The sequence below is a fragment of the Trichosurus vulpecula genome, chromosome 2 (assembly GCF_011100635.1).
Source record: "Trichosurus vulpecula isolate mTriVul1 chromosome 2, mTriVul1.pri, whole genome shotgun sequence".
Lineage (NCBI taxonomy): Eukaryota > Metazoa > Chordata > Mammalia > Diprotodontia > Phalangeridae > Trichosurus > Trichosurus vulpecula.
Genome location: NC_050574.1, coordinates 189,338,962 through 189,360,452, shown reverse-complemented (window position 1 = coordinate 189,360,452; position 21,491 = coordinate 189,338,962). Strand labels below are relative to the sequence as shown.

The 21,491-nt window shown below is 39.3% G+C and overlaps 1 protein-coding gene across 1 annotated transcript in view; it reads right to left on the bottom strand.

Moving 5' to 3' along the window:
- Positions 1–19,958, bottom strand: part of MTUS2 (microtubule associated scaffold protein 2) — a 476,293-nt gene extending 456,335 nt beyond the window's left edge. The window contains exons 1-2 of the mRNA XM_036747013.1: positions 17,601–19,958; positions 13,737–13,977 (exon numbers count right to left, since the gene is read on the bottom strand). Coding sequence (XP_036602908.1) covers positions 13,737–13,977; positions 17,601–19,889 — 2,530 coding nt within the window. The 5' untranslated portion in view covers positions 19,890–19,958. The remainder of the gene's footprint in view (positions 1–13,736; positions 13,978–17,600) is intronic.
- Between the last annotated feature and the right edge of the window lie 1,533 nt (positions 19,959–21,491).

The following is a 21,491-nucleotide window of genomic DNA, read 5'->3' as shown; positions in this document are numbered from 1 at the left end:
GAATTTCCATTTCCCCCCCTGAAGAAATATACTCAGTTTTGCTGGGTAGGTGATTCTCGGTTGTAATCCTAGCTCTTTTGCCCTCTGGTATATCATATTCTAAGCCCTCCAATCCTTTAATGTAGCAGTTATCCTGACTATGGCTCCACAATATTTGAACTGTTTCTTTTTGGCTGCTTGCAGTATTTTATCCTTAATCTGAGACATCTGGATTTTGCCTGTCATCTATGTTATCATATATCAGATGAACAACCTATAAAGCTGGTTCATCAATGCATATATCTTGGACAGAAAGTATAGATGGACAATGGACTATTCTCAAAATTAAGTAGAAAGAATAGAGGGGGCTGTATTGCTTTCTAGAAACTACCCCCTTTATTGACCTCAAACTTCTTTGTCAAACAAAGGCTCATCTTTTTTAATATCAATATTCTTCTCACTCAGTAGGGCTATGATTCATAGACTGCCACAGTCTCTAAAAAAGTATGTTGAAGGTCATGTAAAGGACAATGGAGAGACAAGGGTTAAGTAGAATAAAAATATTACACTAAAATAATATAATTTATTCAGTTAAAATAAAGTAAAATAACCAAGGAAATGTCTACTAATTTACCAGTGATGATAAGTAACAAAGAAGATATCAATAATATTCCTGGCCTCAGATATTTTTACAAGAATGGAGAGAGTAGAGATATTTTTAATAGGTATAGATATTTTTGACTAGGTATCTTGTCCTAAGGAAGTAAAAATCACTTCAAAGGTATAATTGAGTCCTTGTAGTATTTTACCTATTACTATATTATGGTAATGGATAGATAAGTTTTATACAAAAAATACAGATTAGAATTTTTTAAAGGCTCTTGAGTAGCAATGTATAAGAAGATAGATACACATGAAATACCTATGCATATACATATACAATAAAATAGAAATCCATGCCCCAAAAGAAATAAAATATGAGGAAGAACAATGAGGTGACATTGAAAAGAGGTAAAGATTGAAGACGTATTTTTGTTGGAGTATATTACTAACCACTTGGCCAAAAGGAAAAATTGGGCAATGAATAATGCTAGCATCTATACTATAAACATCATATGTGGGGTGTGGAGGTGAAAGCAAAGCCATCATTTTGACTTCGTAGAGATTCCCCTAGAACCATGCCATCATACGAGGGACAAAAAGAACAGCTAAACTGAGTGCTGACAGACTGTTTGTATCAGGAATTTATGTCCTTGTGTCTCCATTGTTATAAATGAGAGTTTTTAGGGCTACCTGTGCCAATCTGGAGTAACTATAAGGAAAATGTTATAATGGGAAAAGTTCCATTCTTGGAAGGAAGAGATTCAGGTTGGATTCTTGGCTTGGCCACTTTATAAGCTTGAAAAAGCCAGTTCACTTTCCTGAGTCCTACTTTCCTTATCATTAAAGCAGGAAAAATAATACTTCTAGAGTAACAACCTAACAGGGGGCTGTGAGGAAGATGCTTTCTACATCTTACGGCACTACAAATATGAATCATTGTTATCAACATTATCATCATGGCTGTCCAAAAGCGAAATGAGCTGCTTCAGGAAGTAATGAAGTGAAACCTAGATGACCACATACTGGGGATGCTATAGCAAAGAGAGCTCCTCATGTGTATGGGTCGATCCACATCAACAGCTCTTAGTTATCTCAAATATTAGGACCCTTTTTAATATTAGAACATGGTATGGAATCCGAACATTACTACTGTGGTACTATTAGGAGAAGTGGAGAAAGGAATAAGCATTTATTAAGTGTCTATTATGTGCCAGGTACTGTACTAAACACCTAACAAATATTATCTCATATGATCCTCACAACTCTGTGAGGAGGTGCTATTTTGAACCCAATTTTGCAGTTAACTGAGTCAGGCAGAGGTTAAATGACTTGTCCAGAATCACAAAGCTAGTATATGAGGCTGGATTTGAACCCAAGTGTTCCTGACTCCAGATCCAGTTATCTATCCACTGTGCTGCCTCACTGCCTCTAATTTGGATCCACCTATTTTAAAATGCATAATTACAAAAAGTTGCTATGAATCTATGAATTCAACAAACTTTCAAATAGATTTCTTTTTCATAATCACAATAGCATACACAAATACACATACACACATTTGGAGATGTAGAGAACATCCACCCATCTATCTATCTATCTATCTATCTATCTATCTATCTATCTATCTATCTATCTATCTATCTACCTGTCTGTCTGTCTGTCTGTCTGTCTATCCATCCATCCATCCATCCATCCACCTACCTACCTACCTACCTACGTACCTATCTATCTATTCCTAGAGGCAGCAAGTGGGTGCAATAGATAAAGTGCCGGACTTGGCATTAGGAAGACCTAAGTTCAAATCCTTCCACAAGTATTACTAGCTCTGTGACTATGGGCAAGTCACTTAACCTTTCTCAGCCTCAGTTTCCTCATCTGTAAAGTGAGGATAATAAAAGCATCTACCTCACAGGTTCCCATGAAGATAAGATGAAATAACATTGCTGTTTAGTCATTTCAGTCATGTCCAACTCTGTTACCCCTTTTTGGGATTTTCTTGGCAGAGATACTAGCGTCATTTGCCATTTCCTTCTCCAGCTCATTTTACAGATGAGAAAACCGAGGCAAAAAAGGGTTGAGTGACTTGTCCAGGGTCACACAGCTAGTAAGTGTCTGAGGTCAGATGTGAATTCAACCCTTCCTGACTCCAGACCCAGCACTCTAACCACTGTGCCACCTAGCTGCCATATGAAATAACAGGCCACTTTGCAAACTTTAAAGCATTATATAAATGTAAGTTACTATTAGTAATATTTGACAAATGCTAATACATATATGGCCAGACATATAAGTTATTGAGTCCACAGGAGTCATGTTTGCCTGTTTATATAGATTTGTGCATTAAAGATCCCTTAAGAGACTTTTATAACTCTCCAGTGTTTGGCCCACAGGTTGGGAATCACTGATGTTGCCGACACCCTCTATGGATGGTGCCTTCTAACTTCAAGATTCTATGATTTTCAAGGTCACAAAGCTAGTAAATGGCAGAGTTCATGAAGAAAACCCTTCTGATTCCTAATCCAGTCTGCTTTCCAGACTGGTTCTTTAATTTAAACAACAGAGCAATGCACCTCTGAATCTAGAGCCTGCGACCCAGAAACACACAAAATGAAAAGATAAAATTGTTTTCTATCTTTCCCGTATGATATGGTTACATTCGTCCATCTGATTCATCTCTAGGCAAAAACTGTTAAGTAGTAAGCGCTCGTCACTGTGAATATTCACTCTCTTCCTCTCTCACAGGATATCTTGTAGCCTCCTGTATTCCTCTGAATGTAGAGACTTTCCTTTCTTTCTTAGCCCTCTCTCCTGCCTGCACCATTCCATGATGCCCCTATCAGGCCTGCATTTCTAGGCAATCCCCCACAATTTCAAATTCATTCTGACATGTTCCCTTTTCCTCCCCGCCCAAAAGGTAGAAAATCACCTGCCCTACATTAAGAAAAGAGCAGAAGAGAAGAGGAATAATGCTGAACTGAACAGAAAACAGATTTATGGATGTATGTGGGGAATGAGGAATTATATTATTAGAACGCCCTAGGAAACATTATGTTAATGTAATTTCTTTACTCAGAAAAAAGTGGGGGACAGTTATTACTTGGAGAGAAAAACCCTTCAGATCAGGAGAAAAAGGATGAATATATTGAATTGTATTCTTTGATATCCTGCCTAGATGATGAACTCAGCCTATATTAAATATGGGAGTCATGACTTTATTTCTACATACACTTGTAATCAGCTTTTTTCCCTCCTCAACTACAAAAGGTACAGAATATATCACAGAATTATTTATTGACTCAAAGATCTGCCATTCTCTTCTTAGGGCACGGAACATTTTCCTTTTGGAAAATGTCTCCTGTTTCCTTCACAAATGGAGACGTTCAGGGTTTGTCAGACTGAAGAATGAGTGAACTTGCTCTCAGCTAACAGAGGAGAAGCAATGAAATTATAGGGCATCGCTTCTGAGTGAGATTCTAGTCTCTCGTTCTCATTTGCTGCTGTGCTTTAAAGAAAAGGGCAAAAACAAATGGCAGTGAAGTTTTGAACATTATTTATATGTGTCCTTGTCTACATGAGCACAGAGTCATAGGGGGACTCTGCCTATCAAGAACCTTCTTTATTTTTTCCCCACCAGTACAAAAATATTAATTAGACAAAAATCTTTAAGTTATTTCTCTTAACAAAAGGAGGTATTGTCTTGCCATCTGGACCCTCCATTGAGGTTTTTAAAAATTTTTTGTTAAATTTTATTTTCAGAATAACATTCCTTAAATGATAATTATTAGCCTCAGAAGCAAATGTAAAATGACACAACTTTGTCAGGTGTAACAAACACTATTTGATGTGCTTTGGGCTACTAATCGATCAACCAATCAGCAAATGTTTGTTAATCCACAGTGCCAGAAATTATATTAGGGAATATGAACACAGAGACAGAAATTTAACCTCTCCAGGGCTTAAGGGCCTTTTGTCCTGTGGGGGCAGGCATTATATAGCTATGTAAATACATATGATACATACAAAATAAGTACAAGGTAAAATGAAGTGGATATGACCAGCTGGAGGACCAGGAGAGGCTTCATGTCAAAGGTGAGCAGAAATGTGAAGGAAAGTAGAGATTTTAATAGGTGGAGGTGAGGAGGAAATGCATTCCAGGTCAACAGGACAGTCTGTGAAGAATTGTGGAGACAAAATATCATTTATGAAGAACAAGGAGAATACACCAGTTTGAATGGACCACAGTATGCCTGAAGGAGAGTGATAAATAATAAGACTGAAAATTAGGTTGGAATGAGTTTCTAAAGGCCTTTAAATGACAAGCAAAGGAATTTGTATTTGATGCTAGAAGCAAAAGGGAGTCACTGAGGTTTACTGAACAGAGGAATGATATGGGCGCACCCATGATTAAGGAAAATCATTTCAACCTCTCTATGGCAGATAGATGATAGAGGGGAGATCAATTAAAAAAAACTACTCTACTAGTCCAGGGAAAAGGAGATGTGGGCCTTTGTTGAGGTGGTATCCATGTGAGTAGAGAAGGTGATGCATCAATATTTATTTAAATATACAGATCATAGCACTTGATTTTAATAGATACTTCTTTTGTTGTTGTTGTTGAGTCATTTTTCAGTGGTGTCTGACTGACTCTCCATAACTCCATTTCTTGGCAAATATACTGGAGTGGCTTCCTTCTCCAGCTCATTTTACAAATGAAGAAACTGAGGCAAACAAGGTAAAGTGATTTGCCCAGGGTCACACAGCTAGTAAGTGTCTGAGGCCAGATTCAAACTCATGAAGATGAGTCTTCTCGATTCCAAGCCCAGTATCTATCCACTGAACCACCTTTTATTAAGGGGATTTGTTCTGCGAAGTTCGGATTCAGTCAAAGGGCCGCACTTGAGGATCTAGAGAGACACAAGTGGCCTCAAGGCCATAGGTTCCTCACCCCTGATTTAGAATGTCAGGCTAAATTCAGTCAATAAGCATTTATCAATTGTCTGCTATGTGCTGGGCACTGTGGTAAGCAGTGGAGATTCAAAAAAAAAGAGATAAAAGATAGTACTTGCTTACTATCTAATGGGGAAGACAACAAGCAAAAAAATATATACACAAATAAGTTGTATACAGGAAATAATTAAGAGAGATAATAGATTGAAGAGGGGGTAGGAAAGGCTTTCTGTAGAAGATGGGACTTTGGTTGGGAAGCACTAGTGGGAAGCCAAGGAAGTCAATAAGTGGAGAAAAGGAGGAAGAGCATTCCAGGCATGGAAGACAGCCAGAGAAAATCCCCAAGGTCAAGAAATGGAGATGGGGTGCCTTGTTCATGAAACAGCTAGAAAGCTAGTATCACTGGATTAAAGTATACCTGGCAAAGAGAAGACTGGAAGGGTAAGAGGAGAGTAAATGTGAAGGGCTTTTGAATGCTATGGATTTACTTGATAGATACTGTGAAAGTTTTTGAGGAAGGAAGTGACCTAATCAAGGCCACACTTAAGGAAGACTAATCTGTCAGTAGGGCATAGTATGGATGGCAGAGGGAAGAGACTAGAGGTAGGAAGAACAACTCAGGAGTTATACTTTGGTCCAAGTGAGATGTAATAAGGGCTTGAATTAGGGTTAATGGAACGGAGAGAAAGAACTAAGGGATATTACAGAGGAAGACTGGATGTTGAAAATATGGGGGCAGGGAGGAGTCAAAATAACTCCTAGGTCTCTAGCCCTGCTGACTGGGGGATGGCCATGTCAGCCCAGCAGGATACTTAAATTTGCCAGAGAAATTCTAAATATATCTGGATCATGCAGCCTCAGGTGGAGTCAAAGCTCCACTGCTCCCATTGCCTGACTCTGCTGGACTGCCGTTGTCCAAGTTATAGTTTCCTTAACTTCTGTGGCCCTTCTGACCCTGGAGGAGTAGGAGCCTTCAGGAGCTGAGTCCTTTCCCATGAGCCATCCGGGCTTCCCCTATTTATCGAGGCTACACTTTGTTCTTCTGCTCTGGTCACCTAAAAGCTGAGCAAACAGACATGAGGAAATCTCCCAGATAACATACACAGCCTGTCAAATTAAGGAGGCATGTTGACAGCAAATAGATAAAAAGTGTCAACTCCTTGAAAAGCTAATAGATTTGTGCTGACCCATAAAACAGTGGGGTACGGCTGAAACGTCCATCTTTATTTAGATGACTATCAGTGAGTGTCACACTCAGTAAGGCAGGTCTCAAGAAGTCCTACTGATGAGTCGCTTTCCTTCACATTAACATACTCATTGTTCAGAGAGTGGGAAAGTTAACAGGATCATCTTCCTCTTTCTCACCAAACCCCCAAAACTAGACTCACCCATGCATATTTCTCATTCATGTATTACATTTCTTAGCCTTATCACCCTCTCTCTACAATTATAAGTTAATAGAAAAAGTACTTGAAATTGTAGCTTCTAAGAGTCTATAAAACACATTCAAAATTTTTCTCTCCTTTCTTAATCACCATAAATCCTAAAAACTTAATATAGAAGCTAATTATGTATTTGCAAGGCACAAAGAGAACTAAATTCTTTTCTCTAGTAGCTTACAATATAAGTATTTTAAAAAATAAGGACGACAGTAATAGCTAGCATTGATACAAAGCTTTAATGTTTGCAAAAGTGCTTTACAAATATCTCATTTTATCCTCAAAACATAGATACAACTATCCCGATTTTACAGATGAGGGAAGCTGAGACTGAGAGAGTTGCTAAAGCTTTGTCCAGAGATAATAAGCTAGTAAGTATCTGAGGCAAGATTCAAACTCAGGTTTTTCTGTCTCCGGGTCCAGTACACTAAATAACATACTTCCTAATTAAATCACAAGATTATTACTTAAATTAAATAACAGTCTTATTAATTATCTAGCAATGTGGCTTAGGGAACAGTGTGAGGCATCATGAGACCTTATTTTTCATTTAGTTCTGACAAGATCTTTTGATATGATCTTAGGAAACTCATTTAACTTTGGAGACTCAGTTTTTCTATCTTTGAAATGGAGAGAACACCTGTCTTCCTCCTCCTCCACCTTTCCTCTGCAGTATTCATCACTCTGGATTGCTTTCAACTTTTGAACCTTTCCTTTCTTGGCTCGTGTAACACTCTTCTCTCTGCCTCTCTGTTCCTTCTCCTCCTTTGTGGGTTCCTCACGCTTCTTTTGTCCAGTCATTTCCCCCAAACTCTGGCCTCTTCCTCTTCTCTTGTCTTTCTTCCTTAGTGATCTTCACATAACTCCCAACTATTACTTCTTTGTGGATGACACCTAAGTATGTGCCTCCAGGCCTAACCTCCCTCCTGAGTTTCAGACCCACGTTTCTCACTGAGATATCAAAATGGAACCTTTTGAAATCTTGAAATTAAACTCAAATACCATCCTCCCCATTTCTTAGTGCCATCCCTGCCTCCATCCTTCCACTCAACTACTTGTCATATATTTTATGTTTTAATAGGTCTATGTTGCTACTCTAGAGCATAAACTCCTTGAGAACAGGGACCATTTTGTCTTTGTAGCCCCCAGAGCCTAGAACAGGGCCTGATACATAGTGGCCAGTTAGCAAAAGCTCCTTGAATTTCTTTGAATTGATATTAGCTTCCTCAGGTACCTCTGACCCGTATTATTTTACTCTGGTCAACCCATAATGCAAACAGAAGCTGCTATCGTTTTCTGGCCATGACATAATCCTGGGCAGAAATCAAATTCCCAACCCCTTCTTGTCTCTTCCTTTGCTTCTCTCCTCATTTTGCTAATCAGACTTCTGGCACTTACTCCTCCTGCACAGTTGCTTTTGAACTTCAATATCTTCTGGTCCCAGTTGATGCTCTATCGGATGTCCAAACTCCCCTCTCCTAAAATTATTTCTGGATGTCATTCATTTGTTCGTTCATTCAACAAATCTTTACAGAGCATCTGTGGTAATCTGTACTCTGGTACTGAGTGTGTGTACAAGGCAGTGTGATAGGTACTGTGCCAGACTGCTTTTTAAAGACTTTCCTGCCTCTTCTTTCCCTTAATGGTACAACTGTCTTTGATCCATAAAAACACAGAGTCCTTCCAAAACCTCAATGTAAACAGAAGCTGCTCTAAGCTACTGCCTGAGGGATTTTTAAGATGTTCCTTGAAAATAGAGGTTTTTTACCTGGGGTCCCTGGACCACAGATTTCAGGAGTTCATAAACATGGATGGGGAAAAATGACATCTTTACTTTCACTAACTTCCAAATGAAGTTTTAGCGTTTCTTCAATCATTTAAAAACATGATTCTGGGAACAGGTCCATAGGGCTCACAGACCACCAAAGCTGTCCATGATATGATTAAGGTTAAGGATCCTCTCTAGAGTTTCTCTCCCTTTCTCAAAAGTCTTCAATAGCTTCCTACTGCCTACTGGATAAAGTCCAAATGCCTTTGTCTACTATTGGAAGTCCTCCACAATCAGGTCTACTTTGCTACAACAGAAATCCTTAATTCTATCCATTCAGGATAACTTACCATGACTCTGAACAATCCAATCCTTGGTTTATTCATATGAGTCTGTCCGTCTGGAGTGTTTGCTCCCTTTGTCTTTTTGTTTTGTTTTGCTGGTTTTTTTTTAGTTTAAAACTCTATTTATTGGTTCCCAAACTTCCTAAGGGTTCTTCTAAACAAACAAACAAAAATAGAGACTAATGCTTATTTCAGCATTTCAGTCAAGTTTGAAAATGTATTTCTGTCCCAAGCTATGAAATAATTTTTCTTTTGTTTTATGTATAATGTAGGAGTTACCAAGTTTTGTTTCCAGATATCTCTTACAGAACCTTTTTTAAAGCAATTGATGGTGTCAGCTTTTTATAAAATCTAAAATAACAAGACCAAGAACATCTAACTTTTCAAACAGAAATCAACTTTGTGTTGACTAAGAAATAAGAATGTATTGATTGGTTAAGAAATGAGATGTTGTAGGTTACGGGCTTCTAAGGCTGACTTGGACACCCCATCTTACCTCCTCTCTCATATTTCATATATAATATTTTGTTTTTTTCCCCAATTACATGTTAAAATGATTTTTTAAACTTTCCTTAAAGTTTTGAGTTCCAAATTCTATCCTTCCCTTCCGCCCCTTCCCCACCTCTGAGATGATAAGCAATCTGATACAGTTTATACATATGCAATCATGTATCTTTTATCACTTATCTTTTAACTTGTGGAAAATCAACCTTTGTTTAAGGCCAGATAAAAAGCCACCTTCTCCATGATAACTTCCCTGACCATTACAGCTGGGAGCAACTCTCCCTCCCTTTGCAATTTTATTTTAAATTCTAATATGACATTTCTCATATGTTGACTTGCACTGTAGATGTTTACATATTTGCCTTATCTGCTAGGCAATACTGTAGGCAATACTCATTGTAGGTATGGGTCATGTGTCTTCACATAGCAACTAGCACTGTATATTTTGCTCAGGAATTGTTTGTTAAATTAGCAAATAAATAATAAAAGTTAATGGCTAGGCGATTATATAACTCTTTAGAGTTATAAAGTGCTTTACAAAGAGCATCTCATTTGATCTTCACAACTACTCTGGGAGGTAGGTGCTATTATTATCCCTCCCCTCCCCCCCGCCCCCGCCATTCTGCAGATAAGCAAACTAGGGGAGTCAGAAGTTAAGTGACTTGTCCAGGGCCACACAGCAAGTAAGTGTCTGAGAATTTGAATTCAGATCCTCCTGACTCCAAGGTGAATGCTCTATTCAGTGGACCATCTTGCTGCCTAGTAATAAATAATGAATGAATGATAGAAATAAATAATTGACGGCATAATAAATGAGATAAAAATTTTAAATTTGTTGACGCCTCCATCAAACCATGAAGATGATACTGGGTTTTCAAAGGCTTTGCCAGTGGAGTGCTGGTTTTCTAAGCTCTAAGTGCCAGCTTTCTTGTTACAGGACCTAGATCCATATCTCACCTCTGACATTTAACTTCTGGCCCCAGTTTCTTCACAGATAAAATGAATGAGTTGTATTTATATAACTTCTAAGATCCCTTCTACCACTAAGTCTATTACTGATTTTACCCAATGACCATATGTTTGTTATCCAAAAACCCACCTAGGTTCATCAGATAGGCTCATCAGCAAAGGGGCCATGGAATGATGAATTTTTGGCTATAATCCCTTCCAAAGACTCTCTAACAAATCAGAAAGAGTGTGAGATCGGCATCAGTGGAAGGCATTTTTGTTGTTGTTCAATTGTGACTCCATTTGGGGTTCTCTGATCAAAGAGACTGGAGTGGTTTGCCATTTCCTTCTCCAATAAGTAATGGAAGGCATACAAAAGCGATAAATGCACAGATCCCTGAAATACTCAAGTATGAAGAAATGCAGGAGTTTTAAAGGCTCCAATTCTATTGACATGACATGGGTGCTTCACAATGTCCCAGTTGCCTGCCTGCTTAATTGATTGTGGTATGTATGAGTTTATAAATCAAATTCCAGGATATTTGGCAAGCCTATCATATTGCAAAAACACAACCCATTTTTACTACCTAGGCTCACACAAATTCAACCAAAGTTCATTCTTCAAATCTAGCAATTCTATATTTCTTACACCAGGGGTAGGGAACCTGCAGCCTCAAGGCCACATGTGGTCTATCTTAGACCATCATGCATTGTGAAGCAGCACTCCTCTCTCCCCACTGATGAACTACAGGAGAAAAAACATACAAATTTTGAGATTTAAGGCACAATGTCCAATACAAATCTTTGACACTTCCCCCTTCATGTATGAGGCAGCTGGGTGGATAAAGAACTGGACTTCAAGACAGGAATTGTTTGCCCACTTCCTCATCTGTAAAATGAGGCTAATTACAGCATCTACATCCCAGTTGTTATGAGGATATTTGTTACGAGATATTTGCAAAGCGCTTTGCAAACCTTAAGTTGCTCCACAAATGCTAGTTATTGTTATCATCAACAAAATTATTATTATTATGTTTTTAAATAATTCTTTTTTTCTTTTGTATGAGGCAAATCAGGAGAAAATTTGACTTTAAATTCCTGATTACTGTTGAAGATTTCCACAGCTTAAACAAGAAGCAAAGAACTCAGAGAAGGTCCAGAGGAGAGTGATAAAAAGTAAAGGACTGAAAAAGAGGACTCCAGGTAAAAAAGATGTTGGGAATTTGAATTTTTTTTTGGCATTTGCAAAGATATCAACTAGGTAGTTAACTGTCAAAGACAGCAGCTAGGTTTTATCTATTTCAAATAAATAAAGAATTATTTTTAAATGGATTTAAAAAACAAGATAAAGCTCAAGTTGATTTTAAGGTAGGATGTGCTAAGAGTGAAGTCTTAGACTAGGTATCAAAAAGACAGCCATGAAATCCTTTAAGAGCAAGACATCTGTTCATCTGCCTAAAATGTTTTTTTTTCCTTTTAAATGAAGCCTGACTGGTTTAATTAACTTTGGGAAATGAGTTGTGTTCACACCTTTTGTAGAATACCTGCCTCTCACCCAAGGGCATTTATAACATATATAAAATGTTCCCACAAAGCTTTCCAAAGCTTCACTCACTGGAAGAAGTTAAAAAAAGTACACAAGGATAGTCTCGCACAAAGAGCAGAATAATTAGCCACTGGGAGAGGAGAAGTCCTCCAGGAGGCTGGAGAGAAATGGAACAAATGAACCCTGGTAGCAGAGGTTCAGGGCAATGGAGAGGCCAGGGGCTTTTGTATACATGGTAATGGTGAACACTGCTCTCTGCCCTCTCAAGCCAAGGCTAGATATAGTATTAGTTGTTTAGCTGTTTTTTTAGTTGTGTCCAACCCTCTGTGACCCCATTAGGGCTTTTCTTGGCAAAGGTACTGCAGTGGTTTGCCATTTCCTTCTCCAGAGGAAACTGAGGCAAACAGGGTTAAATGATTTGCCCAGGGTCACACAGCTATTAAGTGTCTGAGGCTGAATTTGAACTCAGGTCCTCCTGACTCCAGGCTTGGCACTCTATCCACTGCACCACTAGCTGCCCTGTATCATTAGTGTATAAGCTTAAACTGCCTGTATCCCTCTGCTACAGGGTTGAAGATGCTGAGGGAATGAATGGATAAAGGATCCACAGCCTCCCTTGGAGTCAAAGGAGGTGATAGACAGTCATGGGCAAATGGGCTGGGGAAAAGGGCTTATTACCTGATTTAATATCTTTGATACTACTTTGTTACGTTTTATTCAATGCTTTCTGTTTGGTATTTATGTGTCTGTTGGCTTTGTCTAGGAGATTTATGGAATGGGGCCTTAAGGGCTGTGGGTGTGAATACATGAAGTCTCCCAAAGGGCCATGAACCTGAATATAGCATTCAGGAAGGTCATATGGAAGGTGGGGGTGGGAGATGCCACATTTCTAAAATCCAAGTTTGAATAAACCTTACTTTTTCTGCCAGGGTCTTTAACGTCAGATAATGCATCTATTCAGGCAAGGTGGAGAGAGCCCTGGCTTTGGAATCAACAGACCTGAATTTAAATCTCAGCTTTGTCTCTTACTACCTATGGGAAACTGGGCAAGTCACTTAACCATTCTGAGAGTCAGTTTCTTCACCTGTAAAATGAAGAGGATGGATTAGATCCCTCCTAACTTTATATCTATGATCCTATAGCCTAGTAGATATTAAATCTTAGCTAGCTAGCATTATGTAATACTTGAATACAGTGTAGTAAAGGGAAACATATAAAAGAATGATGAAACATGTCTTGCTTAACTTGTCAAGAATTAATGTACCAGGGAAACTCTCTAAGACTCCAAGTTACAGATGAGTTAGCAAACTGCATCCATGGTGGGAGTTTCCCCAGTGGGAGATGCCCACACTGACTATCTCATAGGCCCAGATGAAAGAAAAATCAAATACCACTTATCTCTTGCCCATGAAAATGAATATTTTTAAAACCATTTCTTGGGGGAAGAATAACAAGACTAAGGACTGAACAGTAAGTCAGTACCTTGCAAATGGGAAGAAATTGATTAGTCTGAGGTAGTTACATAACCCATAGAAGACACAACTTTGAATGATGAAAAAAAGTTCCTGTTAAAGTGTCAGTAGCTATTAATCTCAGTTACTTCTATTTTATGTGTTCTCATTAAAAAAACATCAGAGAACAATTATTTAAATACTTACCTGAAGGATCAGAATGATAGAGATTGGTAGCATTTGCAATTGGTCCTGGTGGATGAAGAGAAGTACCCGAAGACCTCTGACTTGCAATCAGAATCCTGCTCTTAGCAGATGGCAGCCGGGACATTGCGCCCAATCCCAACTGGGGTTTAAGAAGCATGGCAGATCGGTAAAAAGTAGGAGGGACTTCATAGTGGGTATATGGGGGTGAACAAAATTCTTCTTTTCCAGGTCTGTCTGTAACCTTCAGAGAAAGAAACAATTAGAATAACAAAAACAAGATGATGGGGCATGATGGACAAAGGAGTCAGAAGGTCTGGGTTCTAGTTCCAGTATTATTACCAATTAGCCATGTAGTAAGTTTCACACAGTTCCCTGATTTATGAAATGTTCCATTTTGTCTTTTACAATTCTGGAATAATGTTACTGAGTAATACATATCATTTTAAGAAGATATAATGGTAATCATGCAAGTTTCTGACTTCAGAATCTTTTGCATGAGCTCATGAGATGACATGGGAGTGCTTATCCAAATGGTTAAAACAAAGAGGAAAACTGTCAGAAAATCTAAATGTTATGAAAACTTACTCTGTTCCTGAAGAGATCTCAATGGCAATGAAGCTTTGCAAATAAGGAGACAGACACTACCAAACTATATGAAGAACACCAGCCCATCAGTAGGCAAAGATCTAAGCCAGCACTGGCAAATACTGTTGTTACCCAGGAAGAGCAAGCTAATTTTCAAAGCTGAAAATGAAAAAGCATTTTGTTGGACAGCCTTGCTGCATTTAAATGACTAAAAGTTGAAGGAACCCAAATTAGCCTATCATGTTCTAGATAACAGATACTTCCTCTTTCTCCTATGATTAAGGTAATTATTCCCAAGAAAGTCAGATCAAAGCTTCTCTTTCTCCCTAAAATTTAAGATAAGTATTTTTCCCTATAGTTAATGGTCTAGATTAGAGTCCTACTTATAAAAAGTCTTTTTAAATGGAAAATCTTACTGCACTGGTAAGGCCTATTAATATTTACTGTATCTCATTTATATTAAAAATGAAAAAAATGAGGTGAAAATCATGATTCAATTTCCTTTAAAATTTAATCAAAAATAGCGCCTGGGGCTACACTACAAAAATATAACGGTTAATTAACTCTGCTATAACTTACAATGCATTTAATATGTCAAACCACTCTCTATTTAGCAATTATGAGCATTTAAACAATACATTTTAATAGAGGCTATAAAAGCTTTGATCCTAACTGTTCAAGATGCCAGCCCAATTTGATACCCTTTTAAAACTGAAAAAGATACAAAAATCTCCTTAAAACTGCCATTATTGAAGTGAGAGATTATGTCTTCAAAGCTTTTATTATCAGAATTATATTTAAAGTAGGCATGATTGTTATAGTAGATATATGAATTCAGAGAGTGTCAGATTATATTCCTTTGAAAGAATATTCTCTCTTTGCTTTGTGATCTTTTGAGGGGAGGGCGGGAAGGCAGGTCTCTGAATCTAGTTTTGTTTTCTCCTTGTTTCTTTGTTTTTTTTTCAAATATGTTCACAGAACTAATTTTTAAAATTTTGGTTGCTGACATACTGATCTCTTGGTCAATGACACCTTGCCACTTTTAAACAGGTGTTCCCATTCAAGCAATTATTAACGCCAAACTAACCATCTTTGCTAACCTCCATTTCTCCAGGTCCATTTAACAGCTTCTGTTGTGTTTTGATCTTCTCTGTAATTTCTCAGTGCTTTGGAAACAGATGTTGTTCCCAGGTCAAACTCACTCCTTCCAAGATGACCCCGAGGATGTCATTATCTACCATGCCTTGTCATTTTGTTAGAGAATTTGCCTCCAGTTAAACAACAAATCTCTCAGTATCAGGAACAGAAATGAGCTTCAAATGTAAAAACCATACATTTTTAATAGAACAGGCCAACCTGCAAAAAGCTTCAAACCACTCGCTTTCATCTCTGTTGACAGAGCACTTGAGGTAGCAGAGACTGGCCGTAAATACACAGAGATCAACGAAAAATGCTTCTCTAATGGAGGGAATATATTCTTATGGGGAGGTTATTAGATCAAACTTCAAAAAGGAATAAAAGGTACTTTAATTTTTTTAAATCCTAAAACTAGCAATATAGAAATTAAAATCTGATTGAATTAACACAAGGCAGCCACCCCGCACAAGCCTTAGACTATTGTCTCCCTATCTTATGCCCTGGGCATTCCTATTACCAGGGCCCTTCTGTCCAAGTTTATCTCTCTGCAAGTACGGACCACCCACTCAGATATAGCTCAGAGAAATAGACAGAGGGTAGTATCCCTAATATCCCCTCTACTAGGAAAGATGCTATGCTAATCTCTCTGTGTTCATGACCCTACTGTGATACCTGGAGAAGCCTTAACAGTAAGGATAGGAAAGTCTGAAGGGGTTTTCTGGTAGTCTCAGACATTTTATTAAAAATGCATGGCTTCTTCATTTGAAGCTTACTTCTGTTCCTATTAGTCCGGAATTTGTTGTCTTACCAGAGGCAAACTGAAGCCATCACTCTTCAGAATCGCACTTGGAAAATTATCTAATATCTCTGCCCTGAGATGCTCTTTATAAAAAGGAGCAGGGGTAATCATTCCAGCCTTTCTGAAACCTCACTTCTCTCATCTCTTTTTTCTAGACTCATTTTTAATTTATCACAGTCCTGTATTCCACTGGTTATTTACCATATAAACCATGTCCTCATATGGTAAAAGAACTAATCACGGAAATTACTCCTTGTCTCTATCCTATAGCCTAAGGGAAACAACCAAAGGGGTCTGATTCAATTTAACACACATTTATTTTAAGCATAAACTCTGTACGAGGCATAGTTCAAGGACCTCTGGTGTTCCCATCAGTGTGGATATAGGACTCATGGTAAGCATAAGGGCATGCCAGTCAGAAGGAAGTGAAAAATCCATCCTTCCAATCAGCCTTGGCCCAGAGCATACCCATCTGAATGACTGAAGCCATGGATATGTGCAAATCTGTCTACTTTGCCAAGTTTTGAACATGATTTCAAAAGGCGGAAGAGAATAAATTGCTGGCAAAAATATCCAGTCATAACACAAATTGCTCATCAGTGGTACAAAGGAGACACAGAGAGGCAAAAGGAAAATTCAACTTAATTCGTCAGACACTTCTTAAGTGACTAGCACATACAAAGCAATGTGGAAATAAAACAAGGAAATGGAAAAAAATCTGGAAGGGAATCAGAAAAATCAGTGATAATGTGGTCTTGTACCTAGACAAGATTCCTTTCATTGGATTATTGTGCCATGAGTGTTTATTTTCAAAAAAAATGACAAAGATGGGGAGAATCCTCCTCTTCAAAAACTCATTCCACATATAGTCAGCTCTCTGTGTGTGTCTAAGTTTGTGTGTGTGAGAGTGAGAGAGACAGAGACAGAGAGAGACAAAGAAGAGACAGACAGACACAGAGAGACAGAGAGAGAGACAGAGAAAGACAGAGAGACAGAGAGGGAGGAGAAAGGTTAAAGGATCCCTCAAAAGAAACCTGTTCAAATGGAGATCAGAACAATTTAAGGAGGGTATTTATGCTATATCCCCCTCTTCTCTTGCTTGTTATTCACTTATACAATAAAGCTGTATATAAATGGATTATGCTCTACTTTGAACTCATCGGATTATAATGATACAGCCCAAAATGTCAAGTCACCTCTCTTCTCCAATTAGAAGTATCAAACGCATCCATGAACATCAGGTACTTGCTAGAGGAAAGCACCTAATTGCCAGCCATCACAGCAAATTTCCTGTAAGAGGTAAAACACATATCACACATCATACTGAGACTGCATTCTCTTACCTCCTGCAAAAACTTTTCACTCATTTGACTAAAATGATGTCCTGGAGGCCTGATCCCGGATACCATCAATCCGGAACTGAAGATTCGTGGTTTCTGTAAGTCTGGTTTGAATTTTTCATAGAGGTTAGTGGCTGGTTTGAGGTCACCACTTGACGTCTTCTGATCTTTTGACAGGGGCATGCCACATGATGGAGTGGCATAAGGAAGCCCCACTGGGACCAGTGAAGTATCCACCTGGCCAAGGGCCTGAGGATTCCTCCTGATATAAGTGATGATTTTGGGTCTCACATGTTTGGGTTTAGGTATGATAATGGGCTCTGTTTCCATCTTTTCTTCAGGTTTCTCAACAAAGTCACTCTCAATCTCTCCCTGGTTGGGAAGAGAGTCCTTGGAATGCACCAAGATTGGCTTGGGAATCCCACTGTTGCAAGCAGTCTTATTAGGCACTTTAGAAGATATGTTCAGTAACTGTGCACTGTCAACGGGAGGTAGGATGGTGGAAGATGACACCGTGTCATTGTGAAATGGGGAAAGTTCCTTCAGATTACTGTTGGATGATGTGGGCTGGTGGTTTGTATCTACAGCTGTCACTACCTGGAATGGTCTAGGGACGCCAAGAGAACCAGCCGTTCCTCCTGCGACTGTCTCAACTTCACTGGCTGCTTCATCAGGAAGGGGTTTATTTTCAGGAGTGGCAGCAGCCTGATGATCCTTCATGGCTTCTAAACCACTGTCCTGACGGATGGGATGTTCAACAGATACAGTTTCACTGTTTGCTTGACCCAAAGGGTCCAGAGCTGAAACTGTGGTGGTTCCTCCAACTACTATGCCTTTATTCTCATTAACTTTCAAGGGTTTGCTCTCAGCTAGACTGTCAGGAGTAAATGCTGCGTGACCTTCAACTATGGGAAGGCTACCCAGTACAGCTTCACCCAAGCACTTAGCTGTGGTTAGGATACCTTCACCACTGAGCTGATCACTGTCAGTCCCTAAGGCAACAGGGAGAATGGACCCCAGTTTCTGGGCAGTAGCTACTGCACCTTCATCACAGAGAGTACTTATCTTCTCCTTGCCACTACTTCCTCTCCCCAAATCCAAAAGGACTTGACCACCATCTACATAAGTTGTTGCTTGACTTATGACAGGATCCACTGCTTCCTCACATGAACCTGGTAGGGGAGGGCCTCTTCCTCCCTCTTTTTCCTGAATCCATCCTCTCTTCTCCAATGTGGCCATGCTTTCTACCTTAGGCAAATCTTGGCATTCAACCTGGAGTATTTTTTGCTCCCAAACAGTCTCAGGCTGCAAGGACGGTACATTTTTCACTTCCAGTTTGGGCCTCTCCTCTCCCTGACCTAATTGTGCTTCTGGCTTATTCAAGATCCCCTCAGGTGCTGCAGTGAAAATGAGAGGAGAATCTCTGTGTGCAGGAAGGGGTGTGCTTTCAACGCCGATATTCGGAGAATTTCTCCCATCCACGTGGGTCTCTGGGAGAACAGTTTCCTTGGTTTCTGAGGTAGATGGTTTAGAATAAAACACAATCTTTTCCTCTGAGGTATTGTCATTTGGATGAAACACTGCCCTTAGAAGGTGATCCGCCGATGTCGTCTGTGATATCTCTGTACCACCAGCAACATGATGTGATGATGTTTCAATGGAATCAAGCAAAGCAGGCTGGAAGTGTTTATGAGCCAGGCTACTGGCATGTTCTTTTGTGAATGCTTCCATTTTAGCAGGAAAGCTGCTTGCTCTTTCCAAAGAATGCCTTTTCAGTTCTTTGCTACCCTGGGTTTTGGCCAGTTTCTCCCTAGACACATGCTGGATAATGTCAGCATCACTTATAGCAAGAACCTCTGGATGGGCCCCATGCACAACACTTTTCAGACTGGATAGCTCCGGTCCCTGGATCAGCTGAGGAATCGATGTGATATCAACAGCTTCCTCTGTCATGTACTCTTCACTCAGATCCCTGAGCAGAGTAGTAGAAGCAATCTTAAACTCCTTCACGCTGATGTGTCCTCTCTGGGCCTCTTTACCATATCCCTGAAGTTGGTGAAACTCCTTGTGAAGCTGGGTGATAGTCTCTGACCCACCTAAGTTTCCATTTCCCATTTCTTCTACAAGACCACATCTCTTGGTCTCACCAACAGAGGGGCTCACCTCTGATGTGACTTGGTTGGCATTTGTATCTCCCAGGCTTGCGTTGCTTTCATTATTGTTTTTCACTCCATTTCTGTTGTCTTGCACCTGAGTATAACATGACTTGCTGGGAACCAATGGGGCACTCATTTTAACCCTTCAGTGGGGGAAGTGCCTTTCCTGGTGGCCCAACGAAATCGAAAAGTGCTTCCTCCCAATTGCAAAGCAATTAATTGGAAGCTGCTTCTCAGGCTGCTTGGAGTCCCATGTCACTGTCACATTTTTGTCCTGCTTTAATCATTTTTAAAACAGCTCCCAGACCCAAACAATGTTCTGGACATACAGCAGGGTAACTGATCTGTTAGGTTCCTTCTGAATGAGAGCCAGTTAGTCCATCTGACCTATAACAAACAAAAAAAAACATGCTTGTTACATTGGAAGATGGAGATTCCTAGGAATATTATAGAGTTCTACAGTTTATACACTTAATGCTGAATTGGGAAGAAAGGAAACAAACATTCATTAAGGATGTACCACATAACAGGTATAGTACCAAGTGCTTTATAATTATCATTTCGTTTGATCCTCATGAACCTACAAGGTAAGTGTCACTATGATCCCCATTTAATAGTTGAAGAAAGGGAGGTAAACAGAGCCCTGAGTCCCACACCTAGTAAGCGTTTTAAGCTGGATTAGAATGAAGGTCTTCCTGACTCTAGATGCATACACATAGCTTCATCCACGGTACCACCTAGCGACCTCTTGATGATCTAGAACAGAAGTTCCCGAAGTTATTTGGCCTACTGCCTCCTTTAAAAGCATACTCAGTGCCCCCTGGAAATCGACTTTTTTTTTTAACACTTTAATGTTTGTTTGTTTGTTTTTGAAATTTACATCATTTCAAAAATATTTTTTTAAAAAATGACACATCTTAAATTTAATAATTTATTGCAAGCTTGTGTTTTTTTCCTGCATTGAAATGTTCATGACACAATATTGTGTCATGTAACCATATAGTACCATGTTGTAAACAAGTCATCACACATACATATTCCTACTCAAGCATGCTGAACTTCGCGACAACGCACCACACGCTCACCTGCCAAAACTTGCTTGTTAAGACTTGCTGGAGGACTTGATCACTGATCAGTTATAACTTGTATTCTGTGTGTTTATTTGGAAAATAATGTAACCACTATAACCTTAACTCTGTTATGCAACCGATGAAACAGGTAGGAATGGTTTTTCAAAATTTTCTTATCTTCTCTTCTTTCCTTATGCTTCCACCACCCCTTATTTTTAATCAATGCCTTGCAATCTCACCTGAGGCTACTATCACCCCCCTGGACCATCCCAGCACCCCAAAGGGAGCAGCATCACCCACTTTGGGAACCTATGATCAAAAATAAAATCTCATCCTTCTAGTTCTAAGTAGAAGCACATCTAGTTCTAAACAAGTAAGGAGAGGCAGAAAGAGGCTAAGTGATTTGCCCAAGGTCACGAAATTAATAAAGTAGAAGCATCAGGATTTGGACCCAGGTCTCATGACTCGATCCAGCAACCAAATGAACAGACTTTACTCACTACATCTGGAAGTAACGGGGGAGAGTGGGTAACATGCCAGAGTTAAGCTCAGGAGAGATCTGGTTTCTCCCCTGCCTCCCACATTTACAAACTAAGATCAGTATGAGCAAGTCAGCTAATCTCTCTGAGCTTCAGGTTCATTTTCTGCAAAGTGGAGGTTCTGCTCAC